This window comes from Lissotriton vulgaris, chromosome 5, assembly GCF_964263255.1.
Source record: "Lissotriton vulgaris chromosome 5, aLisVul1.2, whole genome shotgun sequence".
Lineage (NCBI taxonomy): Eukaryota > Metazoa > Chordata > Amphibia > Caudata > Salamandridae > Lissotriton > Lissotriton vulgaris.
Window position 1 is genome coordinate 2,014,022,376 of NC_141693.1, and position 18,565 is coordinate 2,014,040,940.

The 18,565-nt window shown below is 47.7% G+C and overlaps 1 protein-coding gene across 1 annotated transcript in view; it reads right to left on the minus strand.

Annotated features, from left to right (window-relative positions):
- USP20 (ubiquitin specific peptidase 20) overlaps positions 1 to 18,565 on the minus strand; it is a 556,910-nt gene that overhangs the window by 291,037 nt on the left and 247,308 nt on the right. Inside the window, exon 11 of the mRNA XM_086924837.1 lies at positions 18,347 to 18,484. Within this exon, the coding sequence (XP_086780963.1) occupies positions 18,347 to 18,484 (138 nt within the window). The remainder of the gene's footprint in view (positions 1 to 18,346; positions 18,485 to 18,565) is intronic.

Genomic DNA, 18,565 nt, shown 5'->3' on the forward strand with positions numbered 1-18,565 from the left:
GGGGTCCTTTATAAGGTCCATCTCCACATTATATGGTGTGTATCCTTAAGGGTTTTTTCTCAGTTCATAAGACTGTTTGGCGATTATTGTGATAACCAGTGTGTTTCATTGCAGGAAGCTGGACTGATATTCTTTTATGCATGTTGGAGGAATGTGTACAGCCTCTTAAGGTATTCTGAGTTCTAGCGAGACTTATTGAGAGTAGCAGTAAGTTTGATTGGTGTTATAATTCTTATGCTCTGTCATTTCAGATCCCTTGTCCCTGCTGACCCCTACCCTTCCCCGGTCTCTTTTCATTATATATCCCTCACCTGATGGTTCAAACCCCCTGTGTTCCATTTCAGGGTGTTGGTAAGATCAGGAGGTGGACCCCTTTATTCATCGATCGGATCCTGTGGAGCGGGCCCTGACACAGAGTACGTACTGTCAGAAACGGGGGTCTGGCTTTTTCTTTTTTTGCCCCCACTTTGTGGAACAAACTGCCTTTACATCTACCTATCACCTCTGACCATAACCATTTCCGCCAGAATCTAAAAACATGGTTGTTTGACCATTAGCTATGTCTCTCTTATGCTGACAACCCAAGGGCCGTCCGCCAGCGCCATGAGACCTTCGGGTGATGTGTGCGCTAAATAAATGTTCCTTGATTTGATTTATGCTCCAAGAGACTCACCTCCCGGGAACCCACTGGTCATTCTTGGCCACTATAGCACGAGGCTCGAATTAAGTAGCCATCCTCCTAAGAAAGAACCTCAACTTGGTGATCACCAAAACTTACCTAGCCCCGCTGGGTAGATATGTGGGCTTGGAAGGATAGCTGGAGGGAACACAACTTAACTTTCTCAGTCTTTATGTGACGCCACAGGTGCCTCAAAGTGCAATGGAGGCGTTAAGCACGATACTGGCGAAGTTCCCCCAGAGAATTACGATCATTGACAGGGATTTCAATGTGGTTCCTGTAATGCACTTAAATACAAAGACAGAACCAACACCCCAAAGATTGCAACCAACAAAATTGTTCCAGTCTTGGACCGAGACGCTGGGCCTCTGATGTACAGAGGATTTGGCACCCTGTGTTAGCGAATACACCGACACCTCTGCTACCTACAAGACCCTCATGTGTATTGATCTTTACCTCCTACCGGCCCAAACACCCTGTGCATCACAAGTGTAAATATCCTTCCTTGAGCTATTTCTGACCACTCTCCTGGCCACATTTGCCTAGGGTCACCATACGCGGCCTGATGGCCAATCTGGCGCCCGAATGCATGGATTTATTAGTTTTGGCACAAAAGGCCTACTACAGACATACCTTAGGCACAGTGGCTTTAACTGTGACACTGTGGCAGGCTGAGAAAGTAACTGTTAGGGGCTCAGCGAAAGCCCAAGTCTGATGTTAAGGACAAGCGCTACAGGGCCAGACTCTCCAGCTCGAGATGCAAAACTTAATGCACAAGAGCCCCTGGCCCGTCCCAAAAGCGTTTCGCCAACTGGAGCTGCACAAAAGCTCCCTAAGTCAACTGGTGCTAGAAGAGGCACGGCAATGTTGAAAGGCAACTACCCAACAGGTGTATGAACACCGGGACAAATCAGGTAAACTTATTGTCAGGCTGGCCAGCTCAGAGTTGCCATCCAGGATTACTCCGGAAATAGTGAATGATGTAGGACAGCGACAGACCTTGGCGGTAAATATCCCAGAGACTTTTGCTTATCACTATCGCTTCTTATATGCCAGCGTCCCTAGACCACATGCGGAGCGATTAAATCCGATCCTTTCTGACATGCCCTTATCTAGGATTGCCGGGGCTCAGCAGGCTGAGTTGGATGCTCCACTGACCCATGACAAGGTCAGTGACACCCTGAGACCTTTACTGGAAAAACATCGGACCCAGACAGGTTCTCCGTAGAATTCTACCAAATGTTTTGCCATGGGCTGTCTCCCCAGTTCCACAGCCTATACTCGTACGTGCTGAGCTGGGCGGGTTCCCATCAGAGATGGACCAAGCCACAATAGTCCTAATTCAGAAACCGGGGAGGCATTGTGATTGAAGCTCTGTTTATAGACCCATTTCATTAATCAATACCAAAATAATACTATATGCAGTGGGGCGCTAGGTGGCGCACTAGCAGCATGGCCGCACTAGTGTGAGGCTCCTGTAGCCCGGAACAATTATCCGGTTATTTATCCTTCTTCTAGTCCTGTCAGACGCCTAAAATGCACAGACTGGTGGAGGTGTATGTGGCATTCTTGGTGACGGACCGGGTTATGGGTAGTATGACAAACGCCCAATTCTCCGGTTGGTAGAATGATTGGCATGCATTTTCAACACCCTGAGAGTCATATGACACCCTCCTGGCCATTTCGTTTTATTTATTTTTTATTTATTTTAATGCAGGTGGCTTAAACCAGGACGAGTCACTGGCGGACACGTGATCATGTGACACAGGGTCCACTGGATGGTTGCTGGTACGCAATGACTGGGCAACCATAAGGTAAATAAGAACCACTGGTATTGGTAGTGTGTGGCACATGCGACGTCTTTGATTAAACCCTCTTGCTGAAAGGGTGCAGGACGATCAGTACAATCATTGCAGTGCTCTGGTTTTATATTTACGCAGGTCCTTGTCTAATCAGTATTATGTGAAGACTGAGAATAGAGAACCCATTTCACGCCCTGATGAAGCTGCTGAAACTAGAGCAACGAAACATGTCGGCTTGAAAATAAAGAAGTATGGTATATAATTAACCATTTTTAAACAGGAGGTTTTGCAGCACCAGAAAAAAGAGAAAAAGTCAGCAAGACCTCGCCAGGTTTTGTTTATTTGTTTGTTTGGTTGTCTTGGGGTTTTTGTATGTACACATGATTTTACAATACTGTCTAGATTCACTCACTGTTTTTCTCATCACTATTCTCACCTGTGCACTTCTACATGTCTTTGTGCACTTCCTTTTCTTCACATAGAGAGAGTGACCAATGATGAGAAGTGGGTATACCGGGCATTGCTAGCCGGCAACCCCCTCGGGTGTTACAACCGTGAGGCACTCTCTCTACACTTTTCTGTTTTCAGTAAGTGTTGGCCTGTGTTTTTACATTGTTAGTCTTTGTGTTTATTAACCTAGACATCCTGACCTGAGGAATAGTGTTATTATACACATCCAGGGTATAGAGACTGATAACGAGATCTTTTACCCCTTATATTGGTCTAGTAGTTGGATGGTTGTTGGATGAGGTAGGGGTATATTGTGATTAATTGTGACTGAGTGGGGGGCAGCCTTACCCATTACCTTCCCCCTACACCCCTGGGGATTAATGGTGGAGGAACCTCCCAACTAGACTCGCTGATAGCTTGAGCCAAATTGATGCTGCCCTGACCCCGTGGTGACCTAAGAGAGGTCTGTCCGAGGCGAGGGGCAATCTCGGAGGTGCTGCGGCAGGGGACGCAATATCCACGAGGTGCGAGGCTGCTCTGTGGCTGACTGGGCCCCGGGTGAAGAAGCAGGCGGGACGATCGAGAGTGGCGGCTCTGCATGCGGCGTTCTGCTGTTGAGTGATCCGGGACTTGATGGCGGCGACCTCCCTGGATGATAACTACGGAAGGTGACTGGAAGCGGCTTTGAGCAGCGGGGCGGACTGCTGAGAGGTGGGGGCCGTACCCGAGGCCCGTGCACACTTATGAGGCATATTGGCACTACGGAGCACGCAGTGAGAACTGCCTCGGCGGAACAGGACGGAAGCACGGGGCCTTGAGTTACGTGTGTCTGTGCAGCGGCTGCAGTGATCGGCTGTGGCTCGCCCCCCCCCCCCCCCCCCCAGTGCGATATATCAGCGCCAAAGAAAAGCGGGGGGACAGAGGCTGAGAGCGGTGCTCCCCCCCCCCCCCCCCCACCGTGCTGAACGGAGATCAGTCTGAGGCTGCCCTGGGGCGCCATTTATTGAACAGGCACACGCACTGCCATTGTCCTTGGAGGGTCCGACCAGTGGCGTCACTAGGGTTGGTGTCACCCGGTGCGGGTAACTCATGGTGTCACCCCCTCTCAATTTACAGGTTGGACCAACTCACTCTCTGCCTGCACCATGTCCCCTCTGCCTGCCCCATCTCTCCCTCTATCCACACCATCTCCCCTCCGCCTGCATCCTTTCACCCTCTGCCTGCACCATCTCCCCCTCCGCCTGCACCATCTCCCCCTCTGCCTGCACCATCTCCCCTCTGCCTGCACCATCTCCCCTCCGCCTGCACCATCTCCCCTCTGCCTGCACCACCTCTCCCTCTGCCTGCACCACCTCTCCCTCTGCCTGCACCATCTCCCCTCCGCCTGCACCATCTCTCCCTTTGCCTGCACCATCTCCCCTCCGCCTGCATCCTTTCACCCTCTGCCTGTACCATCTCCCCTCCGCTTGCACCATCTCTCTCTCTCTGCCTGCACCATCTCCCTCCGCCTGCACCATCTCCCCTCTGCCTGCACCATCTCCCCTCCGCCTGCACCATCTCACCCTCAGCCTGAACCATCTCCCCCTCAGCCTGCACCATCCCTTCCCCTCCGCCTGCACCCCCTCCTCCGCCTGCTCCTCTTTTAACCCTTTCCTCGTCGCCTTCTCCACCCCCCCATGGTTTCTCCCTCACAGTTCGTGGCTTTTCTCAAAGTGGTTGAAATAAACACATGAAATACGCTTTGAATTTGTGCGCGCGCCGCTGAGGATAAGTTTAAATAGACACATAGCAGAGGCGAGCAGTGGCGGCTGGTGAGGTTTGAAATTGGTGGGCCGGTAAGTTATCGTGGTACCGCACTGAGGCGAGTGAGTGTAGTGAGCAAGCCTGAACAACCTACAGTGGGTTGGGGGGATCTCCCCCAAGAAATTTTTGAAAAAGAGTGGATAAGTGGAGCATTTTCAAGCAAATTTGAGGAAGCAGGAAGGTTGATAAAGCAAATGCGAAAGTTTTATGACATCAATAGTAGAGATTTCATATGATAATGACGTTGGTAGCCGCTTGTTCAGTATAATCAGAGAACTTAACTTTACAACCCCCAAAAACACAACACACTGACTCACCGGTAAGCACTATATTTTCGTTTACAATTGCCTTCTCAATATTTTGGCAACTGTGTACCTCCATCACACACAGTTGCACAGAATCACAATTGCAACTTAAATAAGTGACCTTTGCTTTGATTGTTCAGCAGAGAAGCCAGGGGTTGGATGGCCAAGTTTTCTGAACACCTTATAGACCCACTGACAGGCACTGTGAGAAACTGACACAGCCTTCAGCCTTTGCTCTAAAGTTCTCAATGGTGGCCCGTTAAATATGACTGAACGAGGCTCAGTTCAAAGTATGCACTGTACAAGAAATATGCTACACAACAAAATACAGCATCCTGGAAATAGTGGGCACTCTTAAGGAATGCAAGATTAATTAAAACATGTGAAACATAAACAAAAACCATATCACTGACATGGAATACCTTAATGTTTTATACATTCATTGTTCAGAAATCAGTACTTTCCCAGTTGTGGATGGGTGGATGCATGCATGCATGCAGGTATGTATGTATGGATAATTGGTGATGTGGAAGGATGGGTGTGGAAGTGAATAAATATGTTTGAAAAGGATGGATGGTTGATTGGGCAAATGTGCTCATGGGTGAATGAATGGATGTGTGGGCCATGGGTCTATGGATGAGATTCTTGGGCGAATAGTGGGATGCAGTAAGTAAGGAAGGGGTGTGACAGTCAGAGAGAGGCTGAATACGCCTGGTCCAGTGCTCATTGTGAAATCATTCATTCAGTGTGGATTGGGCCCGATTGACCCCCGGACACTACCGCTGCGCCGCGCTTCATCGCAGCAGTGGCACAGTGCACAATGAGATATGAAAGCGGACAGGTTGGGAGGTCATTAATGTGATCGTATAGGAAAGATATGGGTGCAAAAATGGAAAGTAGGCACGCAGTCAGTGGGGAAAAAGTGAGCAGGCGATTGAACCTAAAAATGGCCTTCGAGGGTGTGCACATTAAGTGAAAGATCAAATTGTCAAGCACTGGTCTCTTTCGAGGACAAAATCTCTCTACTTGCTTTTGCTTTTCTGAATATGATGGGTCTGGAATAGAGAGGAAATGAACCCGGTATAGTTAGTACGTGCATAGTATTCACCAGTGCAACCACAGCCAATGCGGATACAATTTTAATGCCTGCTGTGTAGAAAACAAATGTTCTGAAAATATGTAATGGTTTTAGAGTGGCATCATTATCTGCGGCCATCGGGAAGTCTAGAATAAATGTTATCGTACAGAAGCACCATGGAGTCAGAGATGGAAAACAGACATTGTGGCTGTTGTGATTGTGAAATCTGTTTGGTAACACGTAATTAAATGCGCACATGTGGGCACCAGCACACTCAGTGTAAGTGCAAGGAGTTGCCGCCGGTACAATTGTGCCACAGCAGCATCCTGTGACTTACTGCAAAATATCGATCAAGCTCATTTGGAAAGGAAGCTCACTTACTAGAAAGGCTCATCGGTGCTGCAGAAGTCGCTCTGCATTCAGAGAGATCGTTCTGATAACAAGCAATGAATTCACACGCATCTGTTGAAAATAAACAGAGCCAGGGTCCCGATTCCTGGGTTGAGTTTGCCGCCTCCATCCTCTAACCCCACCCTCTCTCACAACTCGTCACAAGATGGGGTCAGTGATGGTTGCTCCCACCCAGTCCTGCCAAGTATCACGCATCGGGTGTGACTCTAACGCATTTCAGTGCGGTGATCCGCATCACCGCACTGAAATGCATTGTCACGCATAATGGTCATAGCTGCTAAGGTTTCAGATTGCTGTGTGACATTTTCATTTTTTCAGTGTAAATATGAGTGACATTTCACTGACTGAGTAACAATTCCTTGGGCGCAAAATCAAGCAATGAAAATGAGGTAAACATATAAATATGAGAAAGTACACCTATTTGAGCAATGGGATGATGGTCTTTAGGATCATGTGTTCAGCCACACGTAGTTAAGCTTAAAGGGTGTGGACCAGACTGGTGACCAAAAACTAAAAAAAATTATAAACAGGCAATTGACTTTCTCCATCTATGCATGAATGATCTGGACAAACATTCCTGTAACCATCAGGACTACCTCAGCACTGCTCAAACTGAGGAAAGAGTTGTAGAAGAGCATGACAGCACAATGTAGTAATATTACATGTCTCCTCAGTCCTCACAGAACCCAGGTACTTCTCCCATCACTCGCTGACTGTACTTGTGCCTATGACCCTGTGCATCACTCCACTTGTCTTGGTTTGTGCTATTAAAATAGCATATACTTAGAATAATCTCCCTTCACTGACATGGAACTTCTGAGTACACTGCATGCACAGGTACAAGAATGCAAACGTGTTGCTAAGTCATTTATGGTGACTAATAACTAGAATGTTAGAAGAGAAGCGATGTTAAATACAATAATCAAATAAAACAACCCTTTTATTTAAAAAGTAGCACTACAGATCTGGAATAACAATGTTGGAGTTATTTTAAAATAGTAATGTATGGCCAATGAACGCTTAAACAAATGAAAAATGTTTATTTGCTATCATTCTTGCACCCGAACACGGTCCCAACAGTGCACCTGCCTGGAAGCCCTCGCTGCCTGTGTACTTACTTAGCTCCAGCAGTTCCTAGAGGCCCTGGCTGCCTGTGCCGTGGCTCGGGTGTAAATGTCCGAAAATCCCCCTCTGCTCTGCAGACAGAACACGGCTGATACGGTGAAAGGCTTTAGAGCAGCCCTGCCTGCAATTGTGTCTGAAATTAAAGGAACAGATCTTGCAGTGCGTGCGCTCGGCTCAGCGCTGTGTGTGTGACAAGTTACAACAGACACACACACTTCAAGTCTGAGTGGCAGCAGGCTGCCTGGCCAATAAGTACTTAAAATACTAATAAACGTTAAGTGCTGCTTTCAGAGGTGGAGGTCGGAGCCAAGCCCAGTGAAAAACCTACGGTCCGTGTCACGAGACAGAGAGCAGCCCTCCACTGCGGCCTGCAGATTATTGTCTCATTAAAAAACATTCTTCTCAGATCATTCCTATCTTGCAGATAAGCCAGGCAGAAGGATGAGAGCAGCCCTGCCTGCAACTGTGTCTGACAAAAAGACCACAACTTCACACATACAACGTACGTCAGTGGCAGCATTGCACATGCACAGGCAGCTGCCTGGCCATTACTTACTTCTATCTCTCTATCGCTCGTCTCGGAATCACGTCACTGAGCTGCAGGGGGGTCTCCAGACTCTCCCACTGCTGCAATATGGATGTTTACACTGCCTGATGCGCGGGCGGCCCATGCTCAGAGTCAGTCATGGACATGTGTGGGGCGCCGCGGTAATTATTACATTTTTAAACGCACCCTAGGCCCCGAGGCAGCAGAAGCTTGACTCTATGCCTCTCTCCAGTTCCCCGCCACTTCTAATGACTTCTTTCCTGTGTTCTGGAGGCAGCCGGAATTGAGGTTCCAACATCCGATAATCCCCCCCTCGCCTCTGCTCTGTTGAGCTAAGGGCAGGAAGTCTTCAGTGATTGACAACCGCGCCGAGGGCCCGGGGTGCGCAGGGTCCGTCACAGCGGCAGATTGCAACATTGTAGCATCTCATAGAGTCTCATAGGAGAGACAGATTTAACTGTGACTATCTGACGGAGCCAGCTGCTGTAGTAAGTCTGCAGCGCCGGGGAGCAGCATGGTGTCACCCCCATGTGAGGGTGTCACCCGGTGAGGTCCGCACCCCCCGCACCCCCCTAGTGACGCCACTGGGTCCGACTACTGATCCTGAACACTGAGGTTCTTATGGGCAGCTTTTCATGGATTATAATACCTGGCTCTGATGGAGATATATGAGTGGGGCCTAGCAGTGCGTCGCTAGCCCTACAGGATTGGTTAACGGACTGTCCTCTATTCCCGGGGAGTTGCTACACTGCTGTGGAGGTGTTCTAGGCCGACGACAACGTAAGCTAGTAGGGGCTGCTCAAGGTCGTGACCTGAAAGGTGCCAAATATAACTTAGCGATATTACCCATCGGTGTGCCAACATGGGGAAGCCAGACACCAGGCAACCCAAATTGAACTTTGAAGCAAAGCGCAACACACGTGGAGCGCCCGAGGAGCGTGAGCTTGGGATGGAGGGCGAGGCACAGAATGCGAAGGCGGTGGAAGCTAACGACGTGCAAAGCATACTGCGGGAGGTCCGACAGGGCTTCGCTACCATAGTGGACAAATTTGACTGCATGTCCTCCCGCATGGACGCTATTGCACATAAATTAGAGGGCCACGAGGACAGAATTAAGGAAGTGGAAAGGCGCATTTCAGATTCGGAAGACACAACATCCCGGCATAGCACGCAACTCGCCCGAATGGATAACCTACTACGAGTCATAGCTTCCATGAATGAGGATTTGGAAGCGCGCAGTAGTCGCAATAACATAGGCATAATTGGAATTCCTGAGTCCACAAACATCGGGCGAATGGAAGACTATGTAGAAAGATGCTTCTGTCGGCGATAGGGGCGGAATCATTCTCGAACCAATTCATCATGGAGCAAGCTCACAGGTCGCTTGGGCCACGACCACCCCCGGGAGCTCATCCAAGGCCTATAATAGCAAGGCTCCTGAACTATAGAGCCCAGGACGTAGCCCTACATGCAGCAAGGAGCAAGCAGGCCCTGACCTATGACGGAAACAATTTTTCAATCTACCCAGACTTCACTCCCAAGGTACAGGAGGAGAGGCGCAAATTTCTGGATGTCAAGAGTAAACTGAGAAAGGCGCAAATTGACTATGCGTTGTTGTATCCAGCGCGGCTAAGAGTTACCCATCAGGGCAAACAGAAATTCTTTAACAGCCCACATCAAGTTGAAGAGTTCCTCAAACTAACGCAACAGACACATCGGGCTGGCGGGGAGGTGTCGGCCTCCCAGCAGTCTGCATCAACGGGCGCTGAAGATGACTCGCAATGATACGCATCAGAGCTACTTAAGTATTATCTGTTATTGTCTGAAATGTTGGGAATGGAAGTTTAACTAGGCTTCAGAGATTGTATGGTGTAACACCTTGATGAGACTAGCAAGATGTATCTGTAGTGTACCGGGTACCCCCAGCCCCCTCTTTTGCAGCCTGATGGGCATATTTCGGGAGGAATTCATGGGGAAAGGGTCTTTGGCTGCCACCTAGGAATGTCCCCCAATGGGTGCTCCCCCGGGAAAGTACAATGCATGACGATAGTTGGTTTTGTATTGTTTTTTGTTTTTATACAGTGGTTGCTGGCTTTGGGTTGGATTGGGGAAGTGGGAGGGGTGGGAGAATGAGACTCTGCTACATTCCACTCGGAACTCACTTCACGGGAGAGAGGCGAGGGAGGAGAGATGAGTTTATATTGATTTTACAAAAGATCTAGGCTATTGCTATCTCTTTACTTAGGTTTCTTTGTTGCGCTTTTTTGAATATTTCTGGCAAGTTGGGGCTGCTTCAGTGGGTGGAGGGAGGTGTTGGGGAGGGATATTGGAGTTTGTACATGGACCTCATAGAACAGGACAGTATTCTGTATGGCTTAGCTTTGACCGCAGACGATTATGTTGTTGCTTTACTACTGCACTCGCTAGCAATGCACTACTGGCATACTCTTATCCAGACCACTTTCCTTAGGTTGAGAACCACTTACAGGACTAACACGCTGATTTATGGCAGACACTAACCCGGAAACACTGAATATACTCACATGGAATGTCAGAGGGTTGGGTGACCCGCGAAAAAAACGCCAAATATTGACTTATTTAGACAGACACCAGGTGCACATAGCGGTGTTGCAGGAGACGCATTTTGGCCCCCGAGGTGTAAACACCTTTGCCAGTAGATGGGCTGAGCACAGGGTCTTCTCCTCTTACTCCACGTATGCGAGGGGTACAGCCATTCTTGTTAAGAAGGGCACACCCTTCATGCTAGCCGGGACCACCTGGCATACACAGGGGAGGTATTGCCTTGCATGTGGTAGGCTGGGCTCTGATTCGGTGACATTGGCCTGCTGTTATGGGCCGAATGTTGATGACCCGGATTTCTACACTGGGCTATGGGCAAAAATAATTAGCATAGACTCCAACCATATCATTTGGGGAGGGGACTTTAACATTGCACGTGCTCCAGACGTGGACAGGTCTCACTCTGCCCCCATCACTATACTAAAGCGCGCACTGTCCTACATGATACACTAGTCGAGTATGACTTGATGGATGCCTGGCGACACATACACCCCCATAAGTTGGAAGGTACACATTACACGGCACAGGCAGCATCGTGGGCACGACTGGACTATTTCTTTTTATCCAGGGGATTATGCCCGGCCATCTCTCCAGTCCAACACTTGGCTCGTACATATTCGGATCATGCGCCTGTCCAACTTACGCGGTCCTCCGCGAAATTCGGACCACCACGTAATAGTTGGAGATTACAACCCAATATTTTGTTAGATACTGTATTCCAGGAAGAATTGAGAGAGAAGATAGGAGATTTTTTTGTACGGAACAGAGACTCAGTAGATAGTGTGGAGACCATATGGGAGGCTTTTAAGGTTACACTTAGGGGATATTGCATATCAAATGGAGCGGGGGTGCTAAGAGATATTATGAACACACTACATACCCTTGAAAGAGAGCTCAAGGCATTGGAGACTTCTCTCGCCTCGCACCCTGACGTCCAAAAAAAACCACAAACAAAATTCAGGGAGACGCTCATGTTGTACATGGATGCAGCTCATAGAGAATCGCGGTATAGAGGACGTTACTGGACGGCCCGGAGATACGGGGAGGGGGAGAGGGAGAGGCTGGGCAAGGCTCTCGCAGATACAGACGACCACGGTACACGAACTATGTACTGGAGATTGAAGGTCCGGGAGAAGTGCTTTACAGAGATACTGCGAACATACTCAATACATTTGCTGCACACTACGCGACACTATACACTACACAACGAGTGGATACGCTGGACCTGGATGCTTATTGGGGGGGTGTAACGCTGGGATGGCTGAGCGATTTACAGCGACAGTTTTTATCTGCCCCGTTTGAGCTGGATGAAGTGAGGGATGCAATCATGCATATGCAATCTGGGAAAGCCACTGGAACGGATGGCATCCCCATTGAATTTTACAAAACCTACATAGACCAGATGGCCCCAATATTGCGTGAGGTCTATGAAGATGGTCTAGATACTGGTCGCCTCCCGTACTCTATGAGAGAGCCCCTCATTACCTCGCTTCTGAAACCCTTGAAGTCACCCCAAAACTGCGACTCCTATAGACCTCTATCCCTCCTTAATAGTGATGTAAAGATACTGGCCAAGATCATTGCTACTAGGCTCAGCTTGTTAATGGAGAATTTAATTCTGCCAGATCAATCCGGCTTTGTCCCGGGAAGGGCCAGGTCTCACAATTTGTGAACGCTCTTTACTGTGTTAAACAATGTCTCTCCGGAGTTGCCAATGGCGGCTGTTTTTTAGACGCCACAAAAGCATTCGACTCAGTCGAATGGGGACTATATTTTCGGGGTGATGCGGCGGATGGGATTCCCCCCTATTTTCATCTCCTGGATCCAGCTCCTATATGGGTCGCCGGTAGCCAAGGTGCTTGTTAATGGCAAAGTGTCCCAGGCTTTTCCGGGATCAAGGGGCACTCGGCAAGGGTGTCCTTTATCACCTTTACTTTTTGCACTGGCAGTTGAACCACTAGCGGCCAAGCTGCGGCAGCACCACCGAGACAGAGCATTGCGATGCAATATGAGGCAGATACTGATCTCTTTATATGCGGATGATATTACGCTATATGTCCGAGATCCGCTCCACAATCTCAATCCAATCCTTAGGGAATTTATCGTGTTTGGGAAGCTGTCTGGCGTTCAAATCAATAGGGCAAGTCTTGTGTTTTTCCATTGACGACCGCAACATCTCGCTTTCCCTTGGAGTATCCACTGGAGTGGTGCGAGGATGAGCTGAAATATTTTGGATTTGGCGTCACGAAAGATAGGAATGAGCTAATGCGATTGAACTACGGCACGGCAATGATGCGCATAACGGAGAACGTGTCCCGATGGATCACGCTTCCACTCTCTATGGCAGGCGGGCATCCCTCATCAAAATGGTGATACTACCACAATTGCTTTATTTATTCATGAATATCCCTTTTCATCCAGCGTCATATTTTTTTAAAACACTTCGATCTGAATTGCTACGTTTGGTATGGGGAGGCAAGCAACTAAGGTAGCAGTGAAATGTCCTCATACAACCTTATTTCAAAGGGGGCTTCCGAGTCCCTGACTTCGAATTGTATTCTTATAGTGCGCAGGCCCATTATGCCTACTTTTGGATACACCATATGCCACAGGTAGCTGCGGAACATTGGCTGGCACATCCAATTCCTATAGAGGGGGCACTGTATGACACACCAGTAGTGAGAGAAGAAACACTGACTACGATCACTTGTACTATTAAGGCATGGGCCTATATCAGTCGGTCACTGGGCGCCCCGCTGTTGTACTCGTCGCTCCTCCCACTAGTATATCACCCCACTATGCCATTGCTCCAAGAGGCTGTATTTCATAATTTTCTGGAGCGAACGCATATCAAGACTTGGGGGGACCTGTTTCATGACGGACAATTCTGGAAATTGGAGCATATTTTTCACGACATACCCCAAACACCACTTGACGTTTTCCTATATATTCTCTTACGACAGGGAATCAGGGCGCTCATTCCAGACTTTCCGACTGAGCCTGAAGTCCTTACACCATTGCAACTAATCCTTCAGAACACCTCGGCAAAATGCCTTGTCTCATCAATATATCACATGGTGCACACGCAGAGAGGAGTCACGGGTGTTGGCTAGGGAGCGCTGGGACTCAGAGCTGAGCTTCGTACTGTCAGACGATCAATGGAAATTTTGCTCACTACAGACAGAGCAAGTTTCGGCTAGTAGCCGGCTTCGCATTATCCACTATAAATTTTTACATAGATTATATTACACTCCTGCTCGATTGTACCGTTATAAGCTCAGGGACACAGATAGATGCGACAGATGTGGCTCGGTGGGGACAGATTTCCTGCATTTAGCATGGGAATGTCCCGTGATACACGAATATTGGAAGTCGATTTTTGTGGCTTTAGACTTAATGGTGAACATACACATTGAGCCCACACCACTGCTGGCCCTGCTGGGATATGTGAAGCCACTATAACCGGCACATCGCAAATATGTAGCACTCGCATTGCTAATGGCCAAAAGACAAGTGGCGTGCAGGTGGGGTAGGGGTAGGGCACCTAAATTTAAGGCATGGATTAATGACCGTGTGCATTGCCAGGAACAGCTCACTACGTAAGCGGAATTATTACCTAGCACTTCCAGGCCCAGAGACATCTGGGCACCTCTGACATGTTACCTATTAAAGCACCCACAAGAAGTAATCTTATCATAAGCACATAGCTGTTAACCAAACATAAGACGCGCTCCCAAACACCCTTTTATAAAATGTTAAATTGATGAACTTTTATGGCTGTAGTGCCACCTGGAACCGGGTACTGTGCTGAGATCTATGGGTGGGGTAGCGCATGAAAGGATGGGCAGCACTTTATGGACCTATTGTAACATGCTGGCGGATACGACTGATCTATACTCACATGATTTTTAACACACGTAGTGCTGAGCTAGATTACACTGTAGACTGTAATGTATATCACTGTGGACTTATTTTCTTTATTACATTGCTGCCTAAAAAACGTCTTCATTATCGCTGGAAGGATATATACAATTATTGTTTATAATTATTGTATGAAACTTGTGAAGTGGAGGACATGTATAAACTCTGTATGTTTATTTTCTCTGTTCTGTATTGACAAAATAATAAACAGAATAAAAATTAAAAAAAATTATACTATACGCTAAAATCCTTGCCAGTCAACTTCTCACAGTACTCGCAACCCTGGTCCACCCGGACCAGTGTGTCTACATGCTGTCTAGTAGGACCCAACACTGTATCCAGGGTCTACACCTGTCTTTGGCCCTCAAACAAACTTTCCGGTATAGGGGCGTTGCTGTTGGTCAACTTTGCGAGAGCATTAGACATGGTTCACCGGACAGGTCTAGATGCAGTGCTGCTAAAAATGGCTTTGCCCTGCGTTTTTGACGCTTTAGAGGACTACTGTAATCCTCTCCAGCCGCCCAGGTCTTCGTAAATGGGGGGCTGCCAGAACCTTTTCCTGTTCAAAGCGGAATGAGATAGGGCTGCCTTGTCTCCCCTCCTTTTTGCCCTGGCCATTGAACCTCTGGTCTGTCCAGTCTCCCCTTCTCATGCCATGGCAATTGAGCCTCTGGTCTGCCTGGTCCACTGTGATGCTTAGCTATGGGGCTGGAGGACTGGGGATGGGGTGTGAAAAGTGGATCACTTTATATGCGGACGGCATCCTCCTCTACCTTACTCACCCCCAAGAGTCCGGTGCTGGACTTATTTGGAGATGTTTTTAGCCTCTGAACCAACTGGTCCAAATCCCTTGTGAACCCTAGAGATGAGGGCGCGGAGGTGGAGTCTAGGCAGACCATCATCCATGCAAAGTAACTCAGGTTCCGCTATATGGGAGTTTTTAGAAGTGCCGAGCTCACTCTATCTTGGAATCTAACCCTGAACCCATTGGTTGGGCGTATGAAAAAGGTCTTTCAACATTGGGCAACCCTTCCATTAGGGATGCTTTGGCTGGTTGCGAACATCGTCCCTGCTTCTTGTTCCACTCTCCTGGTTCCACAGCTTGACCACAACCATACAGGTGTTTCTGTGGGCGAATAGTCGCCCCCGCATAGCATTTGATAAATGCTAGCAGTCCACCTACGACGGGGAGCGGGACATGGCCGATATTAAGTTATACTATTGGGCCACACAACTATTAGTGATTATGACTGGCTTAAAGGGGGTGGGGAGACACAGTCTAAGAGTGCAGACCTCATTCTTGGGATTAGAGAGCATCTTGTATTTGATGTTTGGGGTACCAATCCCAAAGGACCTACCCCTCCAACCAGAGTAGTCCTCCGGACATGGAGGAGGTCATCTCGGGTGGTTGGCAGGGAATTCCACCCGCCTGAAGCCGCACTGGAGAATCACATGGCTCTGTCAGGCCACGCGGCTGCAATGGTTTGCCAAATGGGGCCAGATTGGGATATCGCGGTTGGGGAAGGTTCGGCAAGATTTGACGATAAAATCATTCCAGGATCTGTAATCAATGTTGTTGTTATCCAACACACAATTCAATGAATACCTCAAACTGCGGCATGCCCTGGTCGTTCACTTACCCCTTTTACAATATCTTCCGGACTCCAACTCATTAGAGACAAATCTCCTGCTGGGCTGACTGGGGAAAGATGAGCTCTCCCAAATTTACAAATATTTGATCCTTAACTCATCAGACAGGTTTTCCCGCCTTAAACTCAAGTGGGAGGGGTGGGTGCCCTGGATAATGCAGACTGGAGAGGTGCCCCTCTTGATTTGACCCCCAGGGTGGCTATTTTGGGGATCCTGGATGATATGGGGACCACACAAGCAAAGCGCTCTCTAGTAGGACTACCCACATAAGACAGTACCTGCCACTGGTCACATAAACAACCGCCCACAGTCTTGAGTGGCGGAGGGAGAGGGACTGGTGCACCACGATGGAGGAGCTGACCTACAGAGTGAGGGGATGCCAACGCAAACACGCCCGATCTGGTGGGACTATTCGAGGTTATTGGAGGGTGCAGGACTCTATGATTGGTGTTATGAACCATAATGGATCTGTTCTGTCTTATGGTCCTCTGGGATTATATGCCTGGCCCCAATGGATTGAGATGGGTGAGGCGCTCTGTTTTCCCATGACAAAAATTCAATAAACTTGGTTATAAAAAACAATATTTGTTTAATTAAAATAATTTGAACAATACATTGTTGCAAAATACGGTTCACTGAATAAATCAAGAGCAATGATAATTTGAGACTGCTTGGGATTGAATGAATAAATGCAGATCACTATCTGAGTATACAGAGAAATTGGCAAAATAGAATCAGATTTTTATTGGACTGCTTTTGAAACTAATGAGTGAATTCATGTATGGTTGGTTTGCAGGGACTTCGCTGTAAAGCAGTGCATCTTTCATATTGATAAGTCCCGAAATGACTAGCTGCCTATGGTTTTAGACTCTGCAAAAGCAAGAGTGTGATGCCCGACGAACCATTCAGAGAAGTTGAAAACCCCTTGTTAGCTGCCTGTCGAGATGATAGGAATATCAATAGCCCACTTTCAGTTGTATGTTATGTTTAATTGGGTAAGACTTTGGAGTACACAGTCTTGCTCTCAGTCTGAAGTACATAGGCGTTTGCTAGACATAGGACAAACAAAATATATGTGAAGGTAAGCTCCACTTATAGGAAGTAGTCTTCTTTATACTTTAAATTATTTTTGATAGTTTTATAATGGGTTGTGCAAAACTTGCACTAACAAGAGTGTTCTAAGGCTAATCACTTGAACGGTGGAGTTCTTCCAAGGTCTGCACAACACTTCTCTGAGGGAGGTTGTTGTACATAGAGCCTCAACATTGAGGGGCATCAGCCTTTCAGGTCCAGCATCAACTCTAGATATTGCATCTCAAACTGAAACACAAGCATCACAAAATGAATTTTGATTTTTGCGGCATGCCTCAGTGTGACAGGTATGCCCAGATGTGGGTCTTGTGTTCACCGTGCCACGGTACTGACGCTGTACTTCGCAGATGAGGCCAAAACCAGACTATGGTTGCTTGTATTTTCTTCTCGATGGGACCTGGCCGAGCATTCTAGGCAAGACTATCCCTGTCGGACCAGGACTAAAACTGGTTGGTATACAAGTGTTTCTTGTCTGGAACATAATAATCTGCTAAATAAAAAAGGACTGGGATGTAGTGCCAAGAAACTTTAGCAAGAGATTCACGTCAGCATTGTGATTTAGTTAAGTGATAAACACAACTTTAACTGTACAGAGCACAATCTAACGCTCACATATTAAGGGAGCCTGACCCAACAAAAGAGCACATAAACCAAATCAAACATGCCAGTACATACAAACCTAAACAGAGACAATGATCACTGATACACAAATATGCTAAACACCCTTACGCATATGTATAGGTTGCATACCAACTCAAACATTACATTCATTAAATCACGTATATTACACAGCCACTAACTCATCTTTTATTCCCCGCATGCAGCAGAGCATACACCTAAAAGTTCCATCTGCAAAATAAACACCTGCACTTTCCAACCCTTAAGCCCCTCTGCTCTGTGCACCTTTCTTTAAGACATAGGAGGGGCCTGTTCTCAGTGGACTGGAACGAGGAGGGCTGCTTGACAGCTTGGGGTGATGATCCTGGTGCACTGGACTGCAAGGACGCGAGGAGCATCGCATGTATGCCTCATTATCTGGCTCTGAAGGTAGAAAAGAAAAACAAAAAAATGTTAAGCATATATAAATAAAAACTTAGATTGACACAGCTTTCTATGACAAAC